The sequence below is a fragment of the Zonotrichia leucophrys genome, chromosome 10, assembly GCF_028769735.1.
Source record: "Zonotrichia leucophrys gambelii isolate GWCS_2022_RI chromosome 10, RI_Zleu_2.0, whole genome shotgun sequence".
NCBI lineage: Eukaryota > Metazoa > Chordata > Aves > Passeriformes > Passerellidae > Zonotrichia > Zonotrichia leucophrys.
The window spans coordinates 18,382,861-18,410,784 of NC_088180.1; the positions used below are offsets into that span (position 1 = coordinate 18,382,861).

At 42.9% G+C, this 27,924-nt stretch overlaps 1 protein-coding gene across 8 annotated transcripts in view; it reads right to left on the bottom strand.

The window, feature by feature from the left end:
- The window catches only part of MEGF11 (multiple EGF like domains 11), a 254,262-nt gene that overhangs the window by 151,172 nt on the left and 75,166 nt on the right, over positions 1-27,924 (bottom strand). For all 8 annotated transcript variants that reach the window (XM_064722279.1, XM_064722285.1, XM_064722280.1 and 5 more), the window contains exon 6: positions 16,187-16,279. In XM_064722279.1, coding sequence (XP_064578349.1) covers positions 16,187-16,279 — 93 coding nt within the window. The remainder of the gene's footprint in view (positions 1-16,186; positions 16,280-27,924) is intronic.

The following is a 27,924-nucleotide window of genomic DNA, read 5'->3' on the forward strand; positions in this document are numbered from 1 at the left end:
TCTGCTTTCTGGCCTGTATCTGAGAGACAAAAATGTTTCAGTAATGTGACATTGTTCACTGTGAGTGAGCTTTTCAATAAGATACAGGACTGCACTCAACTACTCAACCAAATTCATGTTTAATGTGTCCAGAGAATCCCTGTATTGAAAGCCTGACATAAAAGGGTGGATGAGTGAGGAGACAGCAGAAAGCCTCATTTAATGTGCTGGTTTATATTTACCATAACCTGTCAGATGTCCCTTTGTTAATGGGGGGCTGTGTATAAAGCGTTCTGGTCAGGGAGATGTTGCACCTTGAAAAGCCTGGCAGCACCATCACCCAGGTGTTTCACCAGTTGTGTTTTATGCAGAACATGTAACCACCCCAGCTACCTGGAAAAACAATTTCAGGGATCACACAGGTGGTGTCAGTGGGAGCACTACAAGCAAAGGACAGGGAGGAAGATCTTTGTTTCCTGGCTTTGAAATATTGTTTCACTATCTGCAGGTCAGGCCAAGCCAGTCATGCATTGATTCTTGCAACCCTAGATGGAAGTGCAATAACTAACTCACACAAACCTTTTTCTTTCTCTTAAAAATAAAAGGTAACCCAATTGTAACTTTCTCTGTGCTAGACTTTATTTTTATGGAGTTTAAAACCTCTTACACACTCACAGAGCTCTGGTAGCTTTGTAGCACTGACCTCTCATGGAAGAGTTTGTTCTTTAAATCCTAACAAAATAACAAATATCTGCAACTCATTTCAGAATTGTGCTCAGCATTAGAAGTTAATGTACTGATTAATTTATCTAATTACAGTAAACCAAACAATCCTGCAACTGAGGCTGTTCTGTTGACTTCCTTAAAATGCAATTACCCACAGCCTCTGCTCAGATCGGATCCGCTGCTGGATATCTGAGGACTGGGCCATGATAAAATTTTAAATATTTCTTCTGGTCATGTTTCTGTTTTTCAAGTCTGTCTCTTTTGAAATATCAGAGCCTAGTTTGACATTTCATTTCCATTTCTGTATTGAAAGCAGGAAAATGTGTGGCTCCAGAGGAAGACACCGAGAGAAGCAAATAGAAGCGAATCAGTCATGGAGCTGGGGGTGGCGATGAACACAGTTGGTATGTGGTGTCCAGGGAAAGAGAAGCTCAGTTTCTGTTCAGAGAGCTCACACCAGATCAATTGACTCCTGAAATCCCCTTTAGGAGGGGAAGGAGCTGGATCTGAGATCTCCACTGAAATGTGAGTGGCAGAGTAACCTCGTCATTCCTCCCCCAGAGGGGTGAGCAGCACTGCAACTGCTCACTGGACAGACTTCCACTGACAAAGGAATTTTGTCACAAATGTGATTTATCCCAAACAGAAAACTTCAAAACTGTGTTCTCTTCTGAATCCCACTGTAGTGGAAGTATAAGAAAAAATTCTCAATTAAAAAGAAAAAGAGGATTTTAAATGTAATTTACCAGAATTTTAACTTGCCTTTCTTGGATGTTATGAAAGCCTCATTTCCTGTACAAGTTTCATGACCCATGTACCTGTCTTGATCATTGCTTATTTTATTAAAGAAACTATTCAATTTCAGTAAAGAAATGGGGAAAGTCTGTGTTGTGCAAGAAGCATAGGAGACATTATGGAAACTGTTACTGACAGAGTCAGAACTCATCAGGACTGGATCCCTGCTCCATCATTTCTGTTTTACTTTTACATGCTCTGCTGTTATTGCTGGGGTTTAATGTGTGAAAGACTTACAGAAAAAGGAGGATTTGGATTTTGATCTGCATTAGAAAGCAAAATATTAGCAGAACCATGTAACTTGGAGGGGAAGCAGCCTCCTCATTTGGCAGCACACTGGCCACAGTCCCATCACTGGGATTTCCAAAATGCAGACGAAATGGCATTTGCAAAGATCCTGAGAATCAGAATTGAGATGTACATTTTATTTTACTTAATGGAGCATAATGTTTCCCTACAGAGAGGTCTGGGTTGTGTTTCCCTGCTCTCCTGCTATGGCAATAGCAGCCCAACCCAGAGAATTCCCTGCAATTCCGTTCCTCAGTATCTGATGTTCCTCCTGTTCATGTTCTCCCTTTCACACCTGCTCAGGATTAACAGATCCCTCCTGGGATATCCAACCCCCAAAGCTCACACATGGAGTTTACCTAAGTCCCCTTCTCTAGGAAATTCTCTAAGGAATTTCAGGTGAGAGGAGCTGTACCTGCTATATACTCAGAAATGTTAAATATTGAGTTTAAACACCTGACAATGGCTGAGTTTCTGTTATCATTTCTATGAAGCCAGAACAATTCCACTTGTGTAGCTCTGTATTAATAAAGCTGCGCTCCAAATGTGATTCTGAGATGCACCACATCCTTTACAACAACAAAGCAAATGAAGCAAAAGAGAATGAAAAGTGAATTAAAAAAACATTGATCTTGCAGATACAAAACAAAGTTGGGATAAATATTAGCATTGATGATTTCCATTCCATTATCCACAATGTGTCTTTTTCCCAGGAAAAAAACCCAAAGAAAGCAAAAAGGGAGAGGTTTAATACCATCTATCACTCAGGGAAGGGATGAAGCATGAAAGATGCCTGGGAGCAACTTAACGCCTTGGCTGTGCCTCAATTTGTCATAGTCATCCACAGAGCAAAAATGCACCTCCTAATGCATTCCAACATGTGGCATCCTGGAAGAACAGCCCAACATCTGGACATCTCCAATACTGACTGCAGCATCATGACTGCACGTCAGGGTAATTAATTAATGTCATGTCTTGCTGTCAGATGGAGCACATGCATCCACCACACAACACAGCAAAGGATCTCACTCATCTGAGGAGAAACATCGATTCCCTCTGTAGCAGTTTTCATGCAGAAACTCCAGTGTTCACCCAAATGTGGTCAGGCTCACCATTCCATAAACCAGAAAATGAAATACAGAGGGAAAGGACGTGTCCAGAATGATGCAGCAGTTGAGAAACAGAGTTGGGAACACAGCCTGAATTCCTGAATATGAGCAAGGAATTCCAGTACTGTTGAATTTACTGATGAAAATACATCCTGTCACAAGAATTTCCATGGCATTTCAGGATTTTGGAGTGAGAATTACCACATAATTCTTTGGACAGGCTCACCATAACAGAGTTCTGCTCTCAGACACACGAGATTCCCAGGGGCTTTCAGAATGCTCTGACCTGCTGCTTAGATATTCTATGTTTTCCACCATAGCCAGCAATCCACTAAACCTCCTGCTCTGATTCAGAGATCATTCAAGTTACAGAAATAAAATAATTCATAGAATCATAGAATTGTAGAACAGCTGAGGTAGAAAGGACCCCTGGAGATCATCTAGTCCAAGTTATCAAGGACTGTATCAAGCTGAATTTTGAGATTCTCCAAGGACAGGCTCCATAATGTCTTTCAGCAGCCTATTCCAGTCTTTAATCACCCTTACAGCAGAGGGGTTTTTAATGGCTAAATGGCACTCTTGTATTTGATTGAGCTCTAAGCTGTGAACGTGAGCACTCTGAAGAGCCCTGGAGGCAGAAGCTGAGGGTGAAGGGTGGTGAGACTCTCACCAATGTCATGGATGGGTGCTTCCCAAGAAACCCAGACCCGGGCTGCCACCATCAGATTCCATGGCTAAACAACAGCACCCTCTTCCCAAAGGATTTCTGAATAAGCTCTGACAAAAAGAATCCTTCACCTGATGCTGAAAACAAACTCACTGAGCTTTGTCCTGCAGCTCCTATGGCCCATAGCCCCACCAGGTCTGCAAGGGAAAGGCATCACCTTCTACTGGCATTCCTAAACTGGAATCTGGGGAATTCCAGTGGCTGGAATTTGTCCTAGAAGAAGGAGATAATATTTACAGAGATGAATGTATTATTGCTATCCCAACTGAAGTGGATGCCATGTAATTGGGAAGCACTAACAGGCTAAAGTAGATGATGAAGCAAAGGTTATTCTGGATTCCCAAGAATTCCTCAAACTTCCACTTCTGTCTCCCTATCTCCCACCCTAGCAGTAAATGTGCAATCTCTATGGAAAAATTGATCTTCCATATGAATCCTCATATCTTTCTGCAAACCTGCCTCCTTCTGCAGTTTGTTCCAGGATTTGATCTTTATTTAGGAAATTATCACTGCAATGTAGATAAGTCAGAGAGGACATCAGATTTTGAGCCTTGGCTAAAAACTCTCCTGTAATCAATTTTTATGGTTTACTCACAAAGCTGCATAATTGGAACACTGCAGCTCTGTACATGGGGTTCAGAAAGGTGAGATTTAAGCAGACAGTAACAAAGTTGAGAAACTCTTACCTCTAAATCACCCCAAGTGTCCGCTGTTTCATGTTTCAGCTGCTTCTGTTAAAATTTGAATTTTGCTGGCTAATTTCACCCTCTACCCTGAATTTGATGCACATATTTTTAAGCATCCTGGTCAGGATTTTAAAACCTGTCAGCCTCTGGCTTTCACATAAGCAGGCACTGTGTGATAGGCAGAGAAGCTACTGAAAATGAAAATGATGAACAGTGGAGACTTTCCATGTTGAATGACCACCCTCCATGATCAGAGAATAAATGTTTTATCTCTCTTTTTTCTGGTTGATGCCCATAAAGCTCTTCCTGATATAAAATAATCTCAGTAACAATACACACATAATTTCCATCTGGCATTTACTGTTATTCCTAATGGAGCCTAAATCCTTCTTGCACAGCACACCCCAGAGCCATGAAAGTGGATAAAACCTACTGCTACAAAGTAGTTGTGGATGGGAACCTTTCTCACACACTCTCTTTCCCTTTTCCACCTTTCTCCCCTACAGTTCTTCAAGCAGAAGACTCTGTGTACCAGTAGGCTCCTTTTGATTTCCCTGCACAACCCAGAAACTTATTGTGCATTGTTATTCTCTGACTTTACTCATCTTTTAGGTCACTGATCATATTTCAGGAGTTCTTGCCATTACAAAGACAGACACCCATATCTGTGACACTTGGGTCTCTTCCCAGCTCCCCTGACAAATGGCCTTCACTGGGCTTTTCTGGACAAGATTGAAGTCTTTAGAACTCTCATTTTCACTCCCAAACATCCAGATATTCTGCTGGGCTAACACAGGCATGTTTAATAAATAAAATCTTGCTGTTTCTCTGCACTGAATCAGGTCTTTTGGAGGTGTAAGGAAATGACTGGAAGATGTGCTTGTTATATAGCACACAGTGAAGGCAATCAAATGTGTAAGGAAAGGTCAAGACTAAAGGTGTAAAGTACTTTCATGAGTACAGAAATACAAGTGAACTTTTGACTGTATAAATTTTCCCTAATGTGCAAAATTCCTGGTGTTTCACCTCTGTTTTTTCAGTAACAAAATAAACCCTGTGTATTGAAAACTGCACTTTCTTTGCTTGCATGATCCTTCAGGGCCAAGAAAAGGCATTTTTGGCAGTTGAATGCACTGTAACTTCCAGCATCCCACTTCAATACGTTGTGTTTAAACATTACATAGTGTTTATTGAAGCCATAGTGCTGTAAAAGACATTTACATCCCTTCATAAACACTTCAACAGGTTTCCTTGCCAGCACCAAAAAAAGACAAATGCCACTTGAACCTGAGCACTTTGTCTCTAAATCCTTCTGTCTGGATATCACCTGGTTCAGATTCTTGTCCTGATTTAAGTTCAGATGGCAATGAATTCCCACAGAGCCTCTGCTCACCAGTGGGATGGGGAGGAGAACTGGAAAAGGGTCAAACCCACTGGTTGAGATAAGAACAGGAATAAGAATAATAATATAAAAAGAAGAAAAGGAAGAGGAAGAAGAAGAAAGAGAGGAATAAAACCAAGGAAAGAAAATTGCTGCACAACACAATTGCTCATCACCCACTCTTGGATGCTCAGCCCATCCCAGGACAGGAATTGGTGCCTCCCAGTTTATTCACTGAGCACAACATTCCCTGGTATGGAATATCCCTTTGCCCAGTTCTGGTCAGCTGTCCTGGCCATGGGCCCTCCTGATTTCTTATGGGCTCTTCCCTGGCAAAGCAGGAGAAAATGGAAAGTCCTTGACTTAAGGTGAGCACCACTGAGCACCAGCTAAACATCAGTGTGTGATCAATATTATTCTCATCCTAAATCCAAACCACAGAACTGGATCAGCAGCTAGGAAGAAAAATAACTCTATTCCAGCTGGAACCAGAAAAATCTTCGCCCTTATTAACCTGCCTGTGGCATCTCCCATCACCATTCTATCCTCAGTCCTTCCACTTCACTTTCTTATTTAAAAAAAAATCTGTAATTTCTCCTTGGTAGAAAGAGCCAGTAACTGTCTGCTCACAAGGCTGAAATTGTAGGTACCTCACATGCATCACAGTGTTCATTTGTGAAACATCCAAATTCAGCTATGGATTGTCTCAAGGCCGTTACCTGCACACTGACCTCCTTTCCTATCCCCACCTGCTTCTGCCTGCTGTCTCACATTGATTATTTTCCCAGAATTTCCCTTGAATTCCTTCTCTGTCATATCTCAATCTTGATTTTGCCCTGCTTTTTTATTCCATGTCTCCATGCATATCACCTTCCCCTGCTTTTCTTGGCTTTGGTCTCTGTTCACAACTCTGTTTGCAGTCCGTGGTTATGTTACAACCACCTCCTCTGGAGTGTCAGGTATGATGCTGGCACACCATCTGCTCATTTATTTCCTCAGGTCACGACACATTCCCTCATTTCCATGCTTTTCCTTCTGGAGAGCTGCGGGCCTGCTCCTCTCCCTGCCCGGGCTCCATTAGCGGGAGAACAAAACGCTCACCTGCGAGCAGCCCGCGAGGGCTCTGATCCGCCAGCCCTGCGTTTACAGCCACATCTGCACTTGTTAGAGTCCTCTGCTGTCTCATTATTTCTCTCCCCAACAACAAGGCAGACAAGCTGTCAACAAACACTCATTTCACTGGGGACACAAGGTATCTGCTCCTATGGTAAACGCTTTTTCTGGGTTTTTTAAGGACTACAAATAAGTATCAGAGTATTATTTGAGGGGCTTAAGAGGGATTCTTGTGAGTGTAATTTAGAAGAACAGGATTTCTCAGAGAAACTTCTGAAAATACTTCAGAACCTTGCTATCAAACTCACAATAGCACAAACACTGGGTAAAACAAAGAAAACTCCCTGAAACTTTCTCAATTTATGCCGAGTGATTGAAGATCACCACGACCTCCTCCTGCATGGAGAAGCTACCAGAAATGCAAGTGATTTTAAGGCTGAAGAGAAACTCCAGAGTGTCACCTGTGTGACGGCAGACACATCTCTAAAGAGGTCTCTTATTCCTACACAGATATTTTATTGACATGGAAAGAACTTCAAAACCAGTAAGTACAGAACCCTCCACTGAGCTGCCACGTCCCCATTAGGCGTGGAGGAGCTCAAACTGCCGTGTTTCATCATTCTGCGTAGCCTCCTGCAGATGCAGCCATCACACATCTCTAAAGTTAGCAAAGCTGCCTCCAGGCTGTATTTTAAATGCAGCCCACCCAAGACACCAAGGGCAGCTGTACATTAGAGCCTCCCTCTCCCTAGCACAGATATTAACTGTGGCTGAGCTCTTCCCAGCCCACCAGTGCCACCCCTTCTCAGCTCCAATACGGGCCCAGTCAATCCAGACGACAAATTTACTCAACTCCCACTGAAATCAAGGATAAATGAGGACTTCCCGCCCTATGGAGGCTGAGCTAAGTTCACACAAAATTAGGGTGAAGCCTGAGGACAAATCTCAGCATGTAACACTTTCCCTTGGAGCAGACACTGCCCACGTTGAACACCAGGTTAGTGGGAGGGGACACGGACCATGGGGACTGCTCAGTGCAGCCAAAGAGCAGCTAAAATACACCCAGCTGCTGTTTCCTGAAATAAAGTATTTTAGGATCTTGGTATGTAGACTCTGAAATTCAAGCCTAAACAAAGGAACCCTCAGTAGCAGGGAAAGCTGTGTGTTCATGTGCCTGCCTCCCATGCCTGGGCACACTCCCTGCTGCTCTTGCAATGATTTCCTGGCTGTGCCTCAGCTCTCGGGTATCCACACACAGCCAGGCTGCTGTCTAACACTGTGTGATGAATATCTGCCATTTTCTAACAAATTTTAGCTGCTGGAGGCCCAAGATAAATTTCAAGTCTAACTTTTGAATGAAACATTTGGTTTCCCTTTTTGATTTCAATCCTTAAACATGGCCCAGGAAATAGTATTTTATCTAAGAAGAACAGCAGCTTTTAAAAAATCCTAAGAGCATGGGATGGAGCAGTAGGCCCTTTCCCAGTTATAGCACTTGTCTTTGGGGACAGTAATTCATAACCCAGCAAAAGTCAGAACAGGCCTCAGGCCTCTCAAGCGTCAGGTGCCTGAAATAGCTCCTGAGGGATTTCCTGATAGCTCAGTGTTGGACAGTGAGCAGAGCTCTGCCCTCTCCAAGCATGCCTTGGAATCCCTCACCATGTCTAACACAGGGAAAAGTGCTTTAGAAGCTTTCCCAAGGACCACTAATTATTTTGTGTGTATATTTTAGCACGCAAAAACCCCAGAAATACTTTTGAGTGGGTGTCCGCAGCTGAGATTTTTGCCAATGCTTTGCAAAAGGAAATTTTGCTCTTTTTTCCAAGTGACAGCTCTTAGTGACCAGGCCATAAAATTATACCAATGGTACTTTTAAATTGATCTAAAGTCTGTTCATTTGTGTAGCGCACATTTAAAGCCACATTATTGTAAGATGCTCCAGCAATGAAATTCAGCATTAGCAATTCAGTTCATTAAAGAGGATATTTTAGTAGGTTCTTTCTTTTATAGCTATTACTCTGTCTAAAGTGAGAAAAACCTCAGTCAAATTAATAAAACTAACAACTCGTCACACATACGCTGCCTCTCTGTGAAGTCTGCTCTGCTCTCACCAGTTTGGCAGCCAAGGGAAGATGTATGGGAGCCAAATTCCCTCTTGCATAACCACACAAACCTGCACGGGAATGCGTTTAGCCCGTTCAGTGCTTGTAACCATGGTTTCATTTACTGAAAGTTACCCTGAAAATCCAAAGTTTTAGTCAGCCATCGAGCCATTCCCCAGATGAGAGAGCAGCCAGCCAGCTCAGTGGTGCTCCAGGTTCAGAGGGGCTGTGCTTTCACTGTTGCTTCACTGTTGCTCTGTCACAAACGCCTCAGCAACACTGAGCTGCTCTGGGACACAACTTCCCTGGATAGCTCTGCCTGCTCCCAAAGCCTCACACCCAGCTCTCTGCTCCAAAACCTAAATGCCTTTCTCACTCCCTTTTGTCCCTGACATACTGCCCTACTGACAGGCAATCAGTAAGGCTTTAGACAAGGTTTGCTCACAGCTTCCCTTTTCAGTTTTCAGCGGGAATTCGGTGTTGGATTCAAACTGATTTTGCAGAGATATCCAGCATAAAGAATTGCAGTTCAGTTCCATGGAACACAGAATTTCCATCCTGCTCAAGGATAGCTCAGCAGGGGCTGTGCCCTGGTCACTGGGTCTTACCTGTCCTCTCACCTCCCCTTTGTCAGCTGTGAGACCCAAGCAATGCTCACGCCCCTGCTCATCCTGGATGACACTCAATAACTACTGGCCCTTATAAAAGAGATCCTCACCAACCTGGTTTCCACCTCATCTCATGAGCTCCCATTCAGGTAATGACTTAAGCATTTATCTAACTTAAAGAAGTTAAGATTGTTCCTTATTGACTTTAAAAGGACTATTCATATGTATGAAGTACAAGGCTGGATCAAGCCTTGAGAGCAAGGCACGAGCTGGAAGACAGAACTCCAGGGACTGGAACAGACAGAGTCAGGTCAGCTCAATTGACTCTTCAAATCATCCAAAAGAGGGAGTCTCAGAGGAGAGCTGGGAGTGCTGGGGAAATGATCTGTCACTACCTTGGCTTTAGACACAACCAGCTGATTTAGAGAAGGAAGAACTCTCCCAGACTCTGACAGGGAAGATGAAGGTGAAAAGTAGAAGGACACAGGGTGCTGAATTTCTATTTTTCACTCACTTTAGTACAAGACTTAGAACAACTGGCAGCTGATCTATTCATCACCAATGAATCACACAGAAGTACAGAAAGCAGTTCCTTCCCAGAGTAAATCTTGGATCTACTTTTCCTTTTTCAGGATGAACCCTTGCCCTTTGCCCAGCCCTGTTACTGTGGGAGAAGCCCAGGCTCTTATCCCTCCAGTACCTTTCCATAAGCTTGCAGCACCTCCCAAGTGGTTAATTCATGGAAGCTGAGAGGATACAGGACACACATCCCTCACAAAGTGAGGAGAAACTGCCACAAATGACTGGGCAGATATCAACAGCTTCAGCAAGAGACAAAATATTCCCACCGAATGAAAAGTGATGGATCATCCTGGTTTAATGCAGCCAAATTATCTGTGTAAAAATACATGCAGGACATGCTGCTGTGCCACCAACGGCACTGCACAGCAGCTTGTGTTTACATCTCATTCCCTGTCACAGGCTGTCCTGCGTGGGCTGGGCCCAGGAAGAGCTGCTGCCACAGAGCCTGGGAACACATGAAACCCAGGGCCTGAGCCCTGGTGCGTGGGCCCAACATCCAGCAGAGGCAAAAATTAAACACAAGCTGTTTACCTGATTACACCAGTTCAGCAGTGATTGAAGGGAGATGGGTGTTTTTTAAGTTTAAGGAAGAGCAAATTGTTAGAACTGAGAGACAGAAATCAATTCCACTCTGTAATTGCTATGGAAAGATCCTTCTATGAGCCTCACTGGAGTTTGATTTTGTACATTTGCATCTCTTTGCATGATGCAGTTGTCACTGAATCTGCAAATCACATCAAAATTAAGCTGTAATTTGAGCTTGGCTTAAATGAAAAGTGTGTTAAAACTTTGAAGTCCACATGCTATGGGTATGAAATCCTGTTTCAGCTAAAGCAATAATTAAGACTGGATCGCAATTGCAGTTTAACAACTTCAAACAGATCTTTAGAAACTGCCTCTAAACCCAGCAGCTGCAATGGCAAATGAAACACTTGGGCTGTGGTGGAAACAGGGACGTTGTACCTGGTTCTGTGACCTCATCGTGCATACAGCAGTCACTGAGGTACAAACCCCACAGTGACAGGTCCCAGATGAGCCATGGGCACAGGCCTGGATCTAAGCAGAAGCCCACTAACAGCTTCGAGAGCTGTGGTCTTGCACCTTCACAACTCTTGAGTGGACTCTGGTGGTTTCCTGGTCAGTCCCTTCCAAAAAATCTGAGGATGAAAAATCAGCTAATGATTCTGGCAGATCAGCCTCCCACATGAATTTTGTTTGAGTCTGAATTCATGAACCAGGGATCTTTCCTTTGAACTTCATTTCCTCTCCAGAAATAGTTCAAAGCAGTTGGAGAGCATGAATGCCAAAATCAAGCCTGAAAACCACCACAGCCTCACTTTAAAACACTTCATTTTTCTCCTGAGAGTTCTGCTGTTGCTTTCCATGGCTTGTCAAACAACCCCGTTCAGATTTAGCACAGAATCTGCTGTTCCCATTCATCACGAGTCTCAGGACTGAGGCACTCCAGCTGCTCCAGGGCTATACCCTTAAAAGTGATCTTGCTGTGATGTTACAACAGCCTGTTGTTATGACCTTGGCTATTTTTGACAAAGAGATAAAGATGAAATAGGTTCTTGTTCCTAATGACAGCTTGTTCAAAACATCCTTTCCAAGGAAAACTATGTTATCCATATGTATACCTTATGGATCAGCCTATGCCAGACAGCAGCACTATAATCTCTCTGCCCCAGGTGACACAGCAAGAAAAATGGTTTGGCTTTATTATGCCAACATCTCTTTAATTGCACTTTGGGAAAGTACTGTGTTTTCTCTCAAAACTAATAACAAATCAAACACTTTGAAAACCGCTTTATTTTTTCACTACAACCTCTGTGTTTGTTTGCTTGGAAATTTCTCAAACTGGCATACACAGTTTTGGAAGATTTTTGCTTTTAATTCAGGATTCTTGCCTGGAACTTTCTTTTTTCCTGCCTGTTACCGCATTTTCAAGAATGCCCTCTTAACCAGAAAGATTTCTGTGCCCTTCCTCACAATAAATAATGCTCATGAGAGTCAAATTGGTCTTCAATAAAATTACCTGATTAACATCTTGAAAGAAAGATCACCTTATTCCTCACAGGCCTGATGATTTCAATTAAAGCTTTGTATTAATTTCACTGAAGTTTTTTAGCTGTTCCTTCAAAACTAATTGAACAACCACCTAAATACTTAAAGCAGATGAAAAACTTATCCTATTTGTGTAAGGATAAGCTTAAATTCTTTGCTGGATGGTGGCCTAAGGGCCTGTAAATACAGATGGCTGTGAGCAAGACCCAGAAGAGGCCAGGTAACCACCAACAGGCAATTATATCCCCCCAGAACTTCAAGCCAGTATATCATACTGTTTGAAGCTAATTGCTTTGAAATAATTGGAAAGGTGAGCAGGTAAGTTCACACAGAGCATTTGCAATCTTGCTTTGTATTTAAAAAACCAACAGTCCAGATTGCATGGACAAAACAGGCATGATTCAATAAAACAAGTTAAAAGGGAAGGGAAAGGTATGCAGTGGTCTTTAAAAAGGATTTTCCTTTTAATTTTTAGCATCATTAAAATGCTGAAAACATTTTGTTCAAGAGCTTCTTTAGTTAATACCTCATTACTTCTCTTTTTATTGTTATGGTAATCAAGCCTTAATATATTGCAGCTTTATAGCATGAAATCAAGGCTAGGCCTGTGGGCATGGACAGATGTACACCAGCATGCAGTAAAACACAGGTACAGAGACATGCAGAGCTGAATATGGCACTGGGGTTTTTTATAATTGTTTAGCAATTCATCTGAAGTTATTTTAACCTTGACAACAGATGAACTCTAACATGTACCATGATCAGTCACTGAAAAGCAAGTTTTGTAACTGTTGTCTTACAGGCTGGGTTCTAGGAAAGCATGAAACCAAGTCTGAGCAAGATGATTAAATTGTTTGCATGACTACAGGCTGTAGCTGTAACAATTCAAAACATTTCATTGAGAATATTTTAGCCAAGGGAGAATGGTAACGCTGGGGAACTGCATTTCACACCAGGACTTTGCCTCTCTGTGGGAAACTGGGGCTCAGTGTCAGCATTCAGACCCTCTCCAAGAAAGAGGAATATTCAGATCTTCCCTGGTTCTGAAGTGAACCTGGACCTTGTGCTGGAGCTTTGCTAATGGTTGAATTTCACCCATCAAATCAAGTGAAAGTTAGAAATAACTTTCAGAAAGTTATAATGGCTGTGTCTGCAGGGTGTTGAAATTGTATGTCAGGAAGAGTGAGCACCCTTAGATCTTCCCTGAGTAAATGACAACACACGACCCCCAGTGTCAGGGAGCTCCCCTTCTCAGCAGTGCTTTCAGGAGAGATCACTCAGGAAACCATTCCAGCTCCCGGGAGCTTTGCTAAATTTAAAGGGAGTGTTTTGGCTGGCAATCGCTCTCCCAGTGAAAGCACTTCAAACAGCCAACATGAAAAGCAATATGCCTGTGACTGCATCAAATCCCTGATCCTGAGGGGTGCCTTGGGAAGTTCTCCAGCCCCACGGGTTTGGGGTGGCACCACTGACCACCAGCCTTGCTTTGTCCTGAGCACGCCCTGCAGGAACGTGCCCAAGAGCCTTTGGCTCTGTGTGCCCTTCACTGGGTACCAACAGTCATGAAGGAGCAGAAATAGGTACAGGTGACACATTATTCCAGTAGAAGTGAAAACTGTTTTCCACATTATAACTGGATAACAGTAAAATATGATTTAACACATGGATCAAGTATCAGAAAAACGTGGCTAAGCTCAGATAGGCAAAGCTTCCAGATTCCCCCTTTCTTGGAAATACTGGGAGTAACAATGTGCTGTATTCAGCTGAAATCTGTTCCTTTAAACCTTTGAATTTAAACAAAGTCTCCTAACAATGAATAATCCAGTCAGCCAAACTTCTAGCACAAAGGTGAGCAGCTCTCAGGTGCAGTAAATCTGACTTTCCCTCCTAGGAGCATTTCACTGGGCAGAGCCTGTGGGATCAGACCCTGGGACAGGAACACGTGTTCCCCAGCATGTAACAAGGGGAATGAAAGACAATGGGCACTATAGGCCAGCAAACACACTAATTATATTAATAAAATGAAAGCTTAAATTTTGAAGCTAATCCTGGACTATCATTTATAAAAGTTAACAGGGCATATTTAATTTAGGAATTGGCTAACACTTCTCTTTCCACCACTGAAACCTCATAAATGAAATATACTGGATCCCTGCCCAGTGCGGAAATAAAAGTTATGAATAATGTTTCTATCTCAATCATTGTCAGTGCTTTAATATTCCTAATTACTTTAAAAAGCTAAATATTCAATATAGGAAAAACCTTCTTTTTCTTTTATCTCCACTTGCAAGATTAGAGCAATTTAATAAGAGTCACTGGGTAGTTTTAGTCCACAAGACCATTCTGTACTTTGACATCTTATCCTTTCCTGGCCATTTTTACACAGAATGAAGTGCTTTTTACTTTGTGAGTGCACATGTGTATACATGTTATCTGTATCTGTATGTCCTTACTGTCATAGTCTTTTTATTATTATTATTATTATTATTATTATTAACTTCTGTTAGTGCTCATGTACTGTACAAATACTCAGTAGTAGGATAAACTAAACCTAGTACTATAAATAATAGTACATGAGTACTATTACATAATGGTACATAACATTACATGAGCTCCTGAGAATCCATACAATATCTCACAATTAATGTTGTGGGGTTTTTAAAATATTTTTAAAGATAGATATTCAATATATCATGATGTCCAGTTTTCCCCTTGTCTGCATTCCAGGTAATCCCAAAATGTTGCTTCAAACCCCATAGCATGGCTTTGTTTCCATCCTTGGAATCATATAATCCCAGAATGGTTTGGGTTGGAGGGACCTCACTGATCACCTCATCCCAACCCCTGCCATGGTTACTCAGGGCTCTGTCCAACCTGCCCTGGAACCCTCCCAGGGCTGGAGCATCCACATCCCCTCTGGACTAAAGCCCTTCCTCCCTGCTCCTCTCCTGCTCCCTTTTCTGCTGGAATATTCAGCAGAGCTGCAGACAAAACCCCAGGAACCCATCCAGGAATCTGCTGCCCTCAGCCTCTGGTTGTGTTCACCCTCAGGCACATTTACCTCCCATTCCCTTCTAACTCCTCCCTCTATAGATCCCTCCTCTGTTCCCTTCTTTTTCTTAAGATCCCAATCAATTTGGGAGAGAAGGGAGGAAGCCAACACAAAACAAAACACCCATTCAGTTTCATTTCACAGCATCTCTACCCATGCAGCTTTATTTACTCGCCTGATGCACAAATTGACTCCATTTATCAAGCTTATTCCTGTTTTGTCAATAATGTCTCAGGCCTGTGTTACGTCACACTCGGATGTTTGTGCCTGTTCCATTCCAGCATGAACCAACCACTTCAACTCACCGTGCCCAATTAAGAGAGTTTAACAAACACAGCCTTGCCAGCTGAAAGAATTGAAAGCCTCAAGTGTGGATTAATTTCCTATCCAAAGGTGCAGAACTCCCAACTCCCATTTCCCTGACTTTGGAAGTATGGATTTAAGGAATGGATTCTAAGTCAGAGGAGAGAATTTGGGCTGCCTGAAAAGTCAATGGCAAAACTCCCCCTGGCTTGAACAGGACAAGAATTCTATCTGGAGAGAGTGCTTTCCAAGCAGCTCCAACACTCCACAGAGTATTTCATGAAGAATGTGCTCTATTAAAGATGTGAGAGAGAAAAAATTCTTTATAGAGCTCTATTATCCGTACTGGTGTCCTAATAACAGGACCAAAAGCATTAACAGCATCCTCCACTGCATTTCACATTTCTTTGCAAAACACAACTAAAAAAGTCCAATGTAATTATCCTGGGAAAGGGTATTTTCACATATTCATAGAACCACAGAATGACTGGGGTTGAAGGGACCTTAAAGGTCATTTTGTTCCAGCCCAATATGAACTTTTACAAAATAACCAGCAGACAACACTCATTTTTCCATTCAAATAATCCAAGTTCTAAGGCCACAGCTTTATAATACCTGGTTTTTAATAGCAACACATATTTTTATCATATTTTGGTATCTTTACTCACCACTTGAGCAATCAGTCCCTCCCCAGCCTGGTTCACAGTGACACGTGTCAGGAGAGACACATCTTCCATGCACACACTCCTCTGTGCACAGTGCTGTTGAGAGGAAACAACACACAGCATTGTAAACATATTAAGTGGTTGCTAAACATACCCTCAACAATGCCTTAGAGAGCAATATTTTATTTAAAAATATTAAACAGAGCAAACACACACACAAAAAATTACTCACAAGATTTAATTATTGCTAAGTGACCAAAATAAAATATAGGTCTCTTGACAGCAATAAATTCATTTGTCACTTCAGCTCTGCAATGAAAAACTCACACACCAGAAATTCCTTTGGTTAGCAGTTTTGCTTCATAATAAAGTTTTTACCAAACTGACATTTATTATTATTATATTACACAACAGCAGCTTCTTATATCGCACTCAAATTGCAACTGCTCATAAGACAAAATGGAGCTCAGTCTTGAAAGTATATTAAGATCCAAAATAGATTTCATTTAAAAACAGCTCCAGGAAAATAAATAATTTGACTCCATGATGCAGTGGCTGTAAGTGCATTTTTGTCTTTTCAAGGTCAGCCAGTGTTCCATAACTACAGTTCTCTGTGTCACTGGTTTAATATTGGAAGTTCGATCTCCTCAAGTTCAAACCAAGACAAACAGGTTGGCTGAGGAACAGCTCATAGGTTTTAGGATTCTCTTTTCCTGCGCTGTTTCAGTGTCTGACAGCTTCCAGTGTGTGCCCATCACATACTAAAGAGCCTGCAGAGCACTGAATAACTGCTTTAAAGACTGAACTTTGTTGCTTTCTACCTTGTTTCCATTTTACCACTGAGGACACTGCCAGAAACTCCTTGTGCCAGAGACTCAAACTGGACAGTTAAGATGGAACACTTCATTTCCATCTAGACCAACATGTATGGGTTATTGAAAATATGAAGCAGTGGCAGTGAGGTCACTGTATTAAATTGTATGTACATATATATAAAATACATTATTTAGTTCATATATAATCAATGGTCATATATCCTGTGTTTTTATATCAGGTGGGAAACATGGGTATTGAGTTTACTCAACCAAGAACTGCCTGAAGCTGGACTACAAAAGACTTATCCCAAGACAAAGATAATTCCTTCCTGTTCACACCAAGGCTAGCAAAGCTGATTTGGGAAGTAGCTTTGGGGTGCTGTAGTGAAAATGGAGCTGAACCACCCAATTCCTTTGAAATCAGCCAGCAAAGCTTCTGGAAGTTTCCCTGATCTGCAGGTGGAATGAAAGCTGGAGCCCTTTCAGTTCCCAGATCCCTCCTGCACCAAAAGTTCTCCACCTCTGCCTTGTCTCCTGCTACACCTGGCACTGCTTGGACTCCAGACTGGGTCACACCTTGGACCCACACCCAGCTGCCAACAAAGCTCATGGAAACATTTTGCTGCCTATTCTCTGGTGGGATCATTGCAGACCAAACCCACTGAGCTGTTCACAAAATATTTAAATCCAACATCAAAATGCAGGTGAACTTAGAATAATCCTGTGGGACAAACTTTCCTGCTCTTCATCCAGCAGATCCCACGTGACCAGTGATTAGAAGGCTGCCTCGTTAAAACGACTGCAAGATCTTTCTAAATTAATCATTTCCTTTCTACGTTTTCTGCATGTCAAAAATGCAATTTATTCTTATTCCATATCTTGTGTTTAGACAGTATTGCAGTGGGCATGAAATATTCATAGCTAATCTCTAGTCACTAATTGTCCTAATCTTTTGTGCATTTATTTTACTCGAGTTAGGCCTTCTGGAGACAGTGAAGCATCCTGCTCTACAGCTGTGGGATGAAATTCAGGACAGGATATTAGATAAACAGGATATTTCAATAAAAATATACACACCTTCCTAGAATCATTTGAAAATGGCTGGTTATCCAGAACAAGGAGAAGTTCACATATAGAACAGTCACAAATTTATAGGTTTTTATTCAAACTACTGTGAGCTAAAAGATACAGGATATGCTGGGATAGGGATACCTTGGGAATTGTGTCCTGCACAGCTTTGATTTCTCATTGATGTGACATCCTAGTTGCATAAGAGATGTGGAAGACAAAAGTGAGATTTTGCCGTTGCCTGTATGGACATTTGCAATAATAAACCACTCTAACATGTAAAAGGTGCAGCATTTTTCACCCTTTGAACTCGGCCATGTTCTCACCTCAAGGCAAATATTGTGAGTGAGAAGGTTCATGGGAGACTGGTTCTTTACTCTTCCAAATAACAGAACTCCTCCACATTACTGCTTTAAATTTAGCTGATTTCCACACAAATTTATCACACCTCAACTATGTTAACATAAATATGAAATAATAGTAACTAATTAAGCAATGAAGTTTCCTTGATCACTTATCTAGCTGCAGTCCTATGGGAAGACTGCAACGTGAGACTTAGCAGCAAGACTCAAGAGAGAACTCCTCATTCTAAAGCACTCAGATACATGAAAAATAATAAAAAGAATATTATAAAGAACTGTATCCTTGTTTTCAGGTGTTCTGAAGTCCCACATCGCCGAAGATGACGATGTTTAATGAGCAATTAAAGATTCAAGTAAGGTGAAGATGCTTCTTGGAACCGTGGGCTGTCTCATCTCTGGTTGATTAATTGCTAAACAAGCACTGTGAGCTCAGAGCTCACTAGTGACTAATTCCAAGTGTGGGGGTCACAGAAAACCCCCTTTTTTAAACAGAGAAGCTTTGACAGAAATAATTTTATTTAAACTGGCAAACAATCAGACTCCTGCTCTGACTGATTCAAATCAGGCTTATAAAGGTCATATTAGGGTACAGCTCTAAAGTTTTACCATAGCAAATAAAATTTGGAATTTCTCCTATAAAAGGGAAGTCTTGCCTTGCTCAAGCCTTTAGAGTTTAAATTAATTTTTCATTCTATTAACATTCAACATAATAGGATACAATGGTCCCCAAGGCATTCTTCATAATACACTTTGTACAGTGGTTTGCAAATGATCCTACTAGTTAATGGAACTATAAAAATTACTTGCACATAAAGGTCAAGAAAAATAAAGATAAGTACATACTTTCTGACACTGTCCTGTTCAACACTCAGCTAAAGGCCCCTGGAGTAAAGAAAACTTGTCCTAATGCAAGGAATATAATTCCTCCCAGTATAATAGCCCAAGCACTTCAACCTTTGGAATTCCAGACTTTTTATGTCTGCATTTTCCCTCGACCACTTCACTTGAGCAATCCAGCACCTCATTGATCAGTGTGTTATTAGCATTCTTGGCATGAGTTTGACATCAGTTTGTAGTTTGATTCAGCCTGGTAATAAAATGACCTACATCAAAGCCCTGCCAAAATGCCATCTTTGTCGCAATGTGTTTAGCATGAGTTATTTGCCCACATTCAAGGTTACACAGCAACTGCTCCTTATCATGCAATAAAGGCAACAAAAGGGTTCTGTAACAATCCATTTGATGCTTATCACTTACTTTATAATTACAGACTGGGCTTTTTTTAACATATAAGGTCAATCCTCAGGGAAACAGACCTAAAGATTAAACTCTTTTCACACCTGAAATGGCTGCACTGAGGAATGGATGTTAGAGAAATGGATTCTACTAGTGCTTATTCTTTAATTGTTGCCCAGAATTTGAATTCAGATATGATAAATGGTTTGTCTGTGTCTCCTCTCCACAAAGGTGTGAAGTGCCCAGAATATTGCAATGAGGAGAAGGGCTCAGAGGAGCAGACTGCAGAATATTTCCACTGCACAGTTCCTTCAGCTAAGGGGCACCACAGGGAGTTCATCCCAGACAAAAGCAGGGATGGAGAATTGCTCTCTCTTCCTTGATGCTGCATTCCTCTGTATGGACCCAAATCATGATGTTGCAGGGTTTAACTTTGTTGTTACACCCTCTGTGACACCCTGTTCATCACATCATCCACCCCCTGACTGCTGGCACCCACCCAGCTCCACAGAGGTTGAGGTGCATTTAGGGAAGAGTTTCATCCTAGGGAAAAGTATGGAGTGATTAACAAGGAAAAATTTTCCTTGTCCAAAAATATAACTTGTACATTTATTTCACAAAAGACAGAGTCACAAACAACCTAATTTGTGCTTGCACTGGAGTGTGGTAACATTTGTGGTGGTCCTTAGAACCTGTGGGAGTTCACAGCTACCGACCCAGCAACTTCCATCTGCCATTGTCCCACTCTGCCATGCCAGACAAACAGAATCCCTCCAAAACAAAGAGCAGGGTAATTACAAAGTGTGAAGGGCCCAGAGCAGAGCAGAAATCAGAAATGAGGAATCACTCCTTGGGCTGTGCTGGCTCACGGCAGCGCGTGCCGGAGCATTCCGTACACGCCGGAGTTTCCTGGGCTCTGTGGGACTCCTGCCCAGGACCACAGAGCAGCCAGGAGGTGACAGAAAGCATAAATAACTGGAGATACATTATGATAATGGAAAACATTGCTAAATGGAGATATGGATGCTGCTGTGAGACACAATGAGAAATTCAGGCACTCGCCTGGAACTGTACAGAATGAACTGGTTTATTTGGACTGCACACATGGCACAAGGTCACTGCCTCAAAATATCTTCTTTTCTCTGTCTTACTTCTGCCAGGTTTTCTTCACTATACACTGATCTTGCCTAAACTCTGACCAATTTCATTTATTTTCTGTTAAGCAATGGCAAACCTGTTTTTATTTCTTTAAGTTGCTGGTATTTTACCTTCAGATTATTTAACCAGTTTGCCCTATGCTTGATAGTTGTTGGACTAAACAAAGCAGAAATTTAATGGAAAAAGTGATGTTTTCCTTATATATTTAATACATGTCCCTAAAATAATTTGGGCCATTTTATCCCATTCCTCCATTCCCTTGTGCCACTTTTAGGGAAAAAAGTGGTTTTGTTAGGTGAAATAGCTGTTATCCTATGTCCAGTGGTTTCAGATAATGCAGAGAGGTCAAAGTAGATGAAAAAAGATGAAAAAGATTCTTGCTCCTTATCCATTAGGAATCTGTTCACTCAGGGCCTCTCTGGTGCTTCCATCCTAATGTACTGGCCTGGCTCCAGCTTGTGCTGAGTCCACAGTATCAGCTTCATTAGATAAGCCTGCAGTCAGCTTTTGGCTGTGCTCAGGAAAGGGAGCTTGCATAGCACAAGAAAGATGACTACAGCTAATGCATCCAGGTAGGTTTTCCTCATTCTTAGATTATTGCTTATTTGTGGAATGGATGATTTCCTCCCTAAATCACTGACTTTCCATCAGGAATCAGGCTGATTTGATGGTTTCCTGGATAATTGCTTCAATGAAGTGGGATAATAGCTCTTTGCATTGCTTAATGTCTATTTCTGTGGTCATCACTCAGGATACATCCATTAATTTATCACCTTGGAAAGCACTTTCATGCAAGGTTTAACAACTTCCAAAGATGAAGAGATCTCAAAGCCTGCTCAGGCTTTGAGGAATTTATTGTTTCAGTGCATAGCAACCCTTCTTTTTCATCTTCCCATGAAAGTACCAGCTAAAAACACAAACCCAAAGAGATCAATGTGAGCAAAGGAAAGATGAGACTGATGCAGAGCAGATAACATCAGCGGGTCACAAGATCAGCTCCTTTTCCTGTAGGTGCAATTCCAGCACTTCTTTTGCAGGTGTGGAATGAGACACTCTGCATCAATGCAATCAGAAGAGAATCAATGCTCTTTTTGTTGTCAGGGCCATGGGGATCTCTGGCCATTGCCTCAGTGAGGTATTGATCTGTTCCAGGTTGTGTTATCCTCAGTCCTGACACCCGGCCAAAGCTCAGGGATTAGGCCAGACATGACTTGTGGGTGGTGAAGTAAAAGAACTGTGGAGATCCATTTGGAGGATTTTGTCTTTTCCCAAGAGCAGAATTTGACATGTGTCAGTGTCATCGCTGACAACAGATCAGTAAATCCCTGTATCCATTTGCTGGGACATGAAGATTTGTTAATAAGCATAAACTCCGTGGCAGTTTTTTACCCTTTCTATCAGCAGGTAAAGAACAGCCTGGGGTTCTGGTCACTATCAAGGTGAACACAGAGCCTTCCACATTTCTGAGTGTCCCAGGCTTGTGACATGGACTAGTTTAGGGGTCCTGGAATAATTCCATCCAGATTTCAATGTTTCAGACTCCAAGGGCCCTTCAGTAGGAATGCTCACAGTTCACTGTCACTGGAGGAGCTGGCACTGATGAGAACCTCCTTCAGTCCATGCTGCAATCTGTTGCTTTAGGCCTTATCTAGGGAGTGAAAGGGAAGTAAACTGTGCCAGGGGAAGGGCAGGGTGGGGAAGGGACTGCCACTTGTTCTGTGTGCCCTGAGACTGGTGGGCACAGTTTGGAATCGCAGCCTGGCTGGTTCTGAGGAACAGCTGAGCTGGAGCAGCACATCCCTGAGACAGGAATGGCATCGCATCACTGACCATAAAACAGTGACAGTGACAGAGAAGTTTAGAGCCCGCAAAAGGAGAGGTCGGGGGAATCACACATTTAACAGAGTCTTTGTGGCATTTTGATGCCCCATTGGTTTCATCTGCTCTGGTGGAGAGAGGGAATGGGAGATAGCACTCACCATTTAGTGCTGAGTGAGAGCTGCAGAGCAGCCTCCTCCTAGCAGCAAATGTCAGAGAGCACGACTGGGGTCAGGAAGCTGAACTCTGTTGTACCTTTGGCTGTGTTAATAAAAAAGTGCAGGAGCTGAAGGCACAAAAAGGGATGGTGGAAAGGCACTAAGAGACTCTGAGCACTCAACATCTGCCCTGCAAAGTGGACAGGTTACAGGGCTGGGTAAGAGCAGCAAAGGCAGGAGGGGGTCCAGTGTATGAAGGAGGCAAATCCTGCAAGAAAGACAGTGCCTGATGCAAACAGCTCCTGACTAACTCACACCTCAGACCAAGGTCAGACACATCCACACAGGGACTCCTGCTCAGCCCAAGGGCTCCAGGGGAATCAGGACACACCAGAGCCTGGGCTTGACCTTGGGGCAAAGAGAGAAATTCCTCCTTCTGGTGAAATCCTGACCCTCTAACGTGAGTTGCACTCCCAAATCCCTTACCACTTTGTTGGGGGTTAGGATTTTTCTTTTTGTTCCTTTCTTTCATGGAATTTTGTCCCATCTGTTGCTAAGAGACAATAACGACCAGTATTTAAGACAGATTAAAGAAATGGCCAAAGTAGGGGAAGGGTGCAGCTGCTGCTGTCTTACCTGTGGGGTTTTCTCTTCTGTCAGATCGGTGGGGAGACAGGCGGCGGCCATTGTGGGGGGAATTCAGAATTCACCACCACGGTGAGGGGGGAGGCTCCGTCTCCTGCTGTCTGCTCCTACAGCAAGCGAAGCTCTGCTTGTGGGAGCAGCTGTTGCACTGGAACCTTATTAACACCCTATCTCACTAAAAAAAGGACCCTCACCATCTCGGGTCCCTCAGGGGAAACTCCTTTCTGCCTCCAGAGGAGCCTCTCCAGGCCGTGTTCAGCGGCTCGGCTGCTACGGCCCAGCCCCGCCATTTCTCTGCCACTGCTCCGGGTTTTCTGGGTTTTACACTCCCTGCCGGACACCCTGCAGTTCCTGCTACAGCTGCAGAGTTTCTGATACATTTATTTTGCTACTCTGGGTCTGCTCACCCCTACCCTCCCAGCGCTTTGCTGCTGCGGCCCATTTCACCGTGCACCTCGCCCGCCGTCGCCTCATGAGGGAGAAACGCGGCCGAGCCCGCGCCACAGCGCCCCCTGCTGGCTGGGCGGAACCGCCACAGCGCCCCCTGCTGGCTGGGCGGAACCGCCACAGCGCCCCCTGCTGGCTGGGCGGAACCGCCACAGCGCCCCCTGCTGGCCCCGCAGAACCGCCCTGCCCGGCCGGGAGCCCGCAGCGCCGCCTGTGGCTGTGCCCGGAACTGCACCCATGGGGAAGCAGCTGGGAGCGGCTGGGCTGGGTTTGGGCTCTCTCGCTGTTGTTTGTTTGCCTTGGCACACACACTAATAAAAAACTCACTCCTCTGCCCCTCTCTTTGCCTGAAAACCCCATAATTTCAAAGTTATAATGATTTGGAGGGAAAGGGTCATGTTCTCTGTTCCAAGGGAGGTTCCTGCCTTGCTTGGCAGACACTGGTCTTTCAAACCAAGACAGTTTTAAGGCTCAGTCTTTCTCATTGCCTTCACAGAAAGTGAATTGGAGTCCAGAGAGAGCTCATCAGGGAGCAGCTAAATATTGATGATTGTTGATCCTTTGAGGCCTGCAACCAATTTTATGCATTTTCTGTCATTGCTTCAAGTAGAAATAATCATTGTATTCTGCCATGTTGAGAGGAGGGAGTTACACTGAGATCAATTCTGCTGATCAATGTTCTAATACAATATTATTCTGTGGGACAATTTCAGCATTTAACATTTTCTGGTAAATGATTTCCCATTGCCTCACACAGGGTTCAAAACAATCATTAGCACTAGTTCAAACTGTTAATGAGGTTAAGGGAGATCCTGAATCAGCAGAGCAGAATTTGTGACCCTGGGAAGCTTTTCCCCTCCTGTGCCCTTTGTCTGCTTCTTCCATTTTGGTAAATTGACCAACTCTTCCCAGCAATTTGTAGGAAATACATTTTCACTTGTTAATTTTACACTGGAACTTGATTCATCCAACCAACAAACTTAATTTGTCTGCAAATTGTGCTCTGTGTGGCACCTTCAGAAAGAGCAGCACTATCTTTTTCTAAGCAATGCAGACATATTAACATTTACTCTTGGCATGGTCCTTCATTCTCTCTGTACACAGCCTAGGAGACCTTGGTCCAGCAAAACCAAATGCAGTCCAAAGAGGCTTTGCCTGTAAAAGCTCCAGGTTTTTTGAGGACAGAAGTGCCAAAGCCAGTAAAAGCTTTCCCCAATAATTCCATTCTTAACTTCAGGGGATTTCTTTGTTGTTGCCTGAGGAAATGAAATTCTTGACAGGTTGGGAATAGAGGAGAAGCTTGTACATAAGATCCCTGGTCCTTCTGGCAGCTTTCCTGCCAACCTCTGGAGCAGCAGCCAAACCACCCAGAAGAAGAGAAAGCAAAACCTGGCCCATGGAACCACCTGTGAGGGCAGGTGGCACCAAACCAGACCCAGCACAGAGGCAGGAATGCCCATTCTCCACTCCTGGGTAACTTTGCCTGCAGTCTGAGCTCTCCTGGGAGTTGTGCTGGAATGGAAAATAGCTGCCAGGTGTGAAGCACAGAGCTGCAAATTCACTAAAAGTGGTAAATCACAAACATTTCCATCACTGAAACACTGGGGGAAGTTGCAGTGCCCTGCAGGTGAGGAAGGTGAGAAGCAAATGACAGATGGACAGGTGAGAGGTGAGGCAGGACTGGGTGGAACAGCTGCTGGGGGATATTTCCAGCCTCACGTGGAAACCCCACCAGTGCAGCACCACTGCTTTGCTGCATGCCACAGCCACCCCTGCCTTCCTCCCGTGACTGCAGCAATCCAAGAGAGCAGGAATTTACAGGTTCCAGCACTGGCTGAGGAGCTGCTTGATTTAAACAGTGAGACAGGAAACACATGGGAAAATGTCAAAGAAAATGAGCCATTATCAGAAAAGCCCTCACACGTTTATAATTGGAAACATGTATATCTGGAAATCACCTCAAAATCACAGCACTTGCATATTTTGCTATAGGTTACCCACTCAGGGCATTGAGTGAATTTCTTTGTGTACAAATTCCATCAGCCTGTGATATATTTATTTTTAAATCTGGTAGCCTTGCTACATGTCCGTAGTTCTCTGATTGCTGACTTGCCCTGAATTGTGGGTCTCATGCCAAGAAAATTCTATTTTCTGACAGCAAATGACACAGCTCCACTGCTGATTGATTTCCATAGGTACAGAGTGTGTGCTGTGTGTGTGAGAGTGAGGATTGAGGCATCAAAAATGTTGTTCCTAAAAGATCAAAAGTAGATCGATGAAGACATCTGGACTGCATGACACTTCTGGCTGTCTTTGCTAGGCAATGCAAGACTTAATAAAACCAAATTACACAGATGTTCCTAGAAAACTTTCAGTCCTGCAGCAAATTGAATAAACTATCGATGTTTCAAACAAAATCTTTCTTCATTCTTATTCCAAAATTTTTCAAGTGAAGCCAACAACAATCCTTTCTTTGTTTCTCACCAAAACAGGATGAATATGGACAAATTTCTAAAGGCAAACCTGTCCTTGAGGCCAGGCACGGGCCCCAGAGGGCCAACACATTTCAGATTTCATTTCAAACCAAGGCCCAAATGCAAGTGAAGGTGACCCTGCTGAAATCAAGGACAGACTGTGCTCTGTTTGAAGATCATGTATAAGCTACACTAATGTTCCTGGGGATGGAATATTTAAATGCAGAATCCTTTCACTTTTCTCACATTTCAAAAGCAATCACAGCAGTGTGTTTCACAGCAGCTTTCTGAAAAGAACTGCAAAAAAGACAACACAGGAAACTTTTTTTGTAATGATGGGGGCTGATCCTCACCTCAAGCCACTCATTTAAACTTCCTGTCACCTACTCCAGATTGCAGAATTTCGGGATCAAGCCCAATTTCTGGATGTTGAATGTCCAGAGAAACTTTCTATTAATGACACACAGTAAAATGCACTTTCCAGTTCCTGGGATTCACACTGTGGCCTGGAGATAGAAGATGGGAGCTGGAAACAAAAGCTTTTCCCTACATTATCAGAAACTATTGAAGAGGGCTACTGTTTATATTAAGGTAGATATGGCACAGCATTAGCAGCATTTGATGAAAAGATAATTTGAGATGCCTTTAGTAGTGCTTTTAAAAGGAATTCTATTTAAGCTGGACATTTGTCAGAACATGACACCTGTGAGTGCAGGTGTGGTGACATCAGATCCAAGAGCTGCACCAGAGCTGCTTCAGCAGAGCTCCTGTGCACTGCACTGCTGTGCCTGAAAAGGTTTCATTTCTTCACCAGTCTCCTTATAATGTGTTTCATACACATTATTTTATTTTTAATCAGAAAAAAGATTTCTTTACTCGACTCAATTTACATCTTTACATCATAAGCAAGGTTATCTTCTAGTTTTGCACATGGATTTCTGGACATCACAGTAATAAAAGTAAATCATAGCATTCAGAAAGGAAAAATCTTGATAAAAAGAAAGAAATGTTTGAGGTTAGATAGATTGATTAAATAGTTCCTCTTGACTTACAGCATCAGAGAAAGTGAGGCTTCCAAAAGTGAATACTTATGTTAGAAATACTGAGCTTAAGATAAACTATTCAAAAACATTTTTTGATCAAATCTGCAATGGACTGAAGTTGCATGAAAAAGTCTCCCCTGGGAGCTTTAAAACTCCTCTATGAAAATGGAAAGTAAGTGCAGCACCACACAATGTGAAGGGGAATGCTGTAATCCTGACACAGAGAGGAAAAGGGAACGTCTGTAGACTCAGTTCCAAGCACATCAGGTTCTCAGGGATGGCTCCATGGCTGCTGAGAAGAGCTCTGTCCCTGATTAGCTTGGTGACATCTGACTAATCCCCTCCCCTGTACTAAGAGTGTTAACAGATGCTTTTGCAACCAACATCTTCTTTTCCATAGAACAATTGGGGAACCAGAAATGAAAGCTGATTTGCCAACTGACTCTATTGCCAACATAAAATTTCCATAGTGTGCCCTCTGGGCACCTTTAGTTCACTCCTATTACCCATTGTGCCC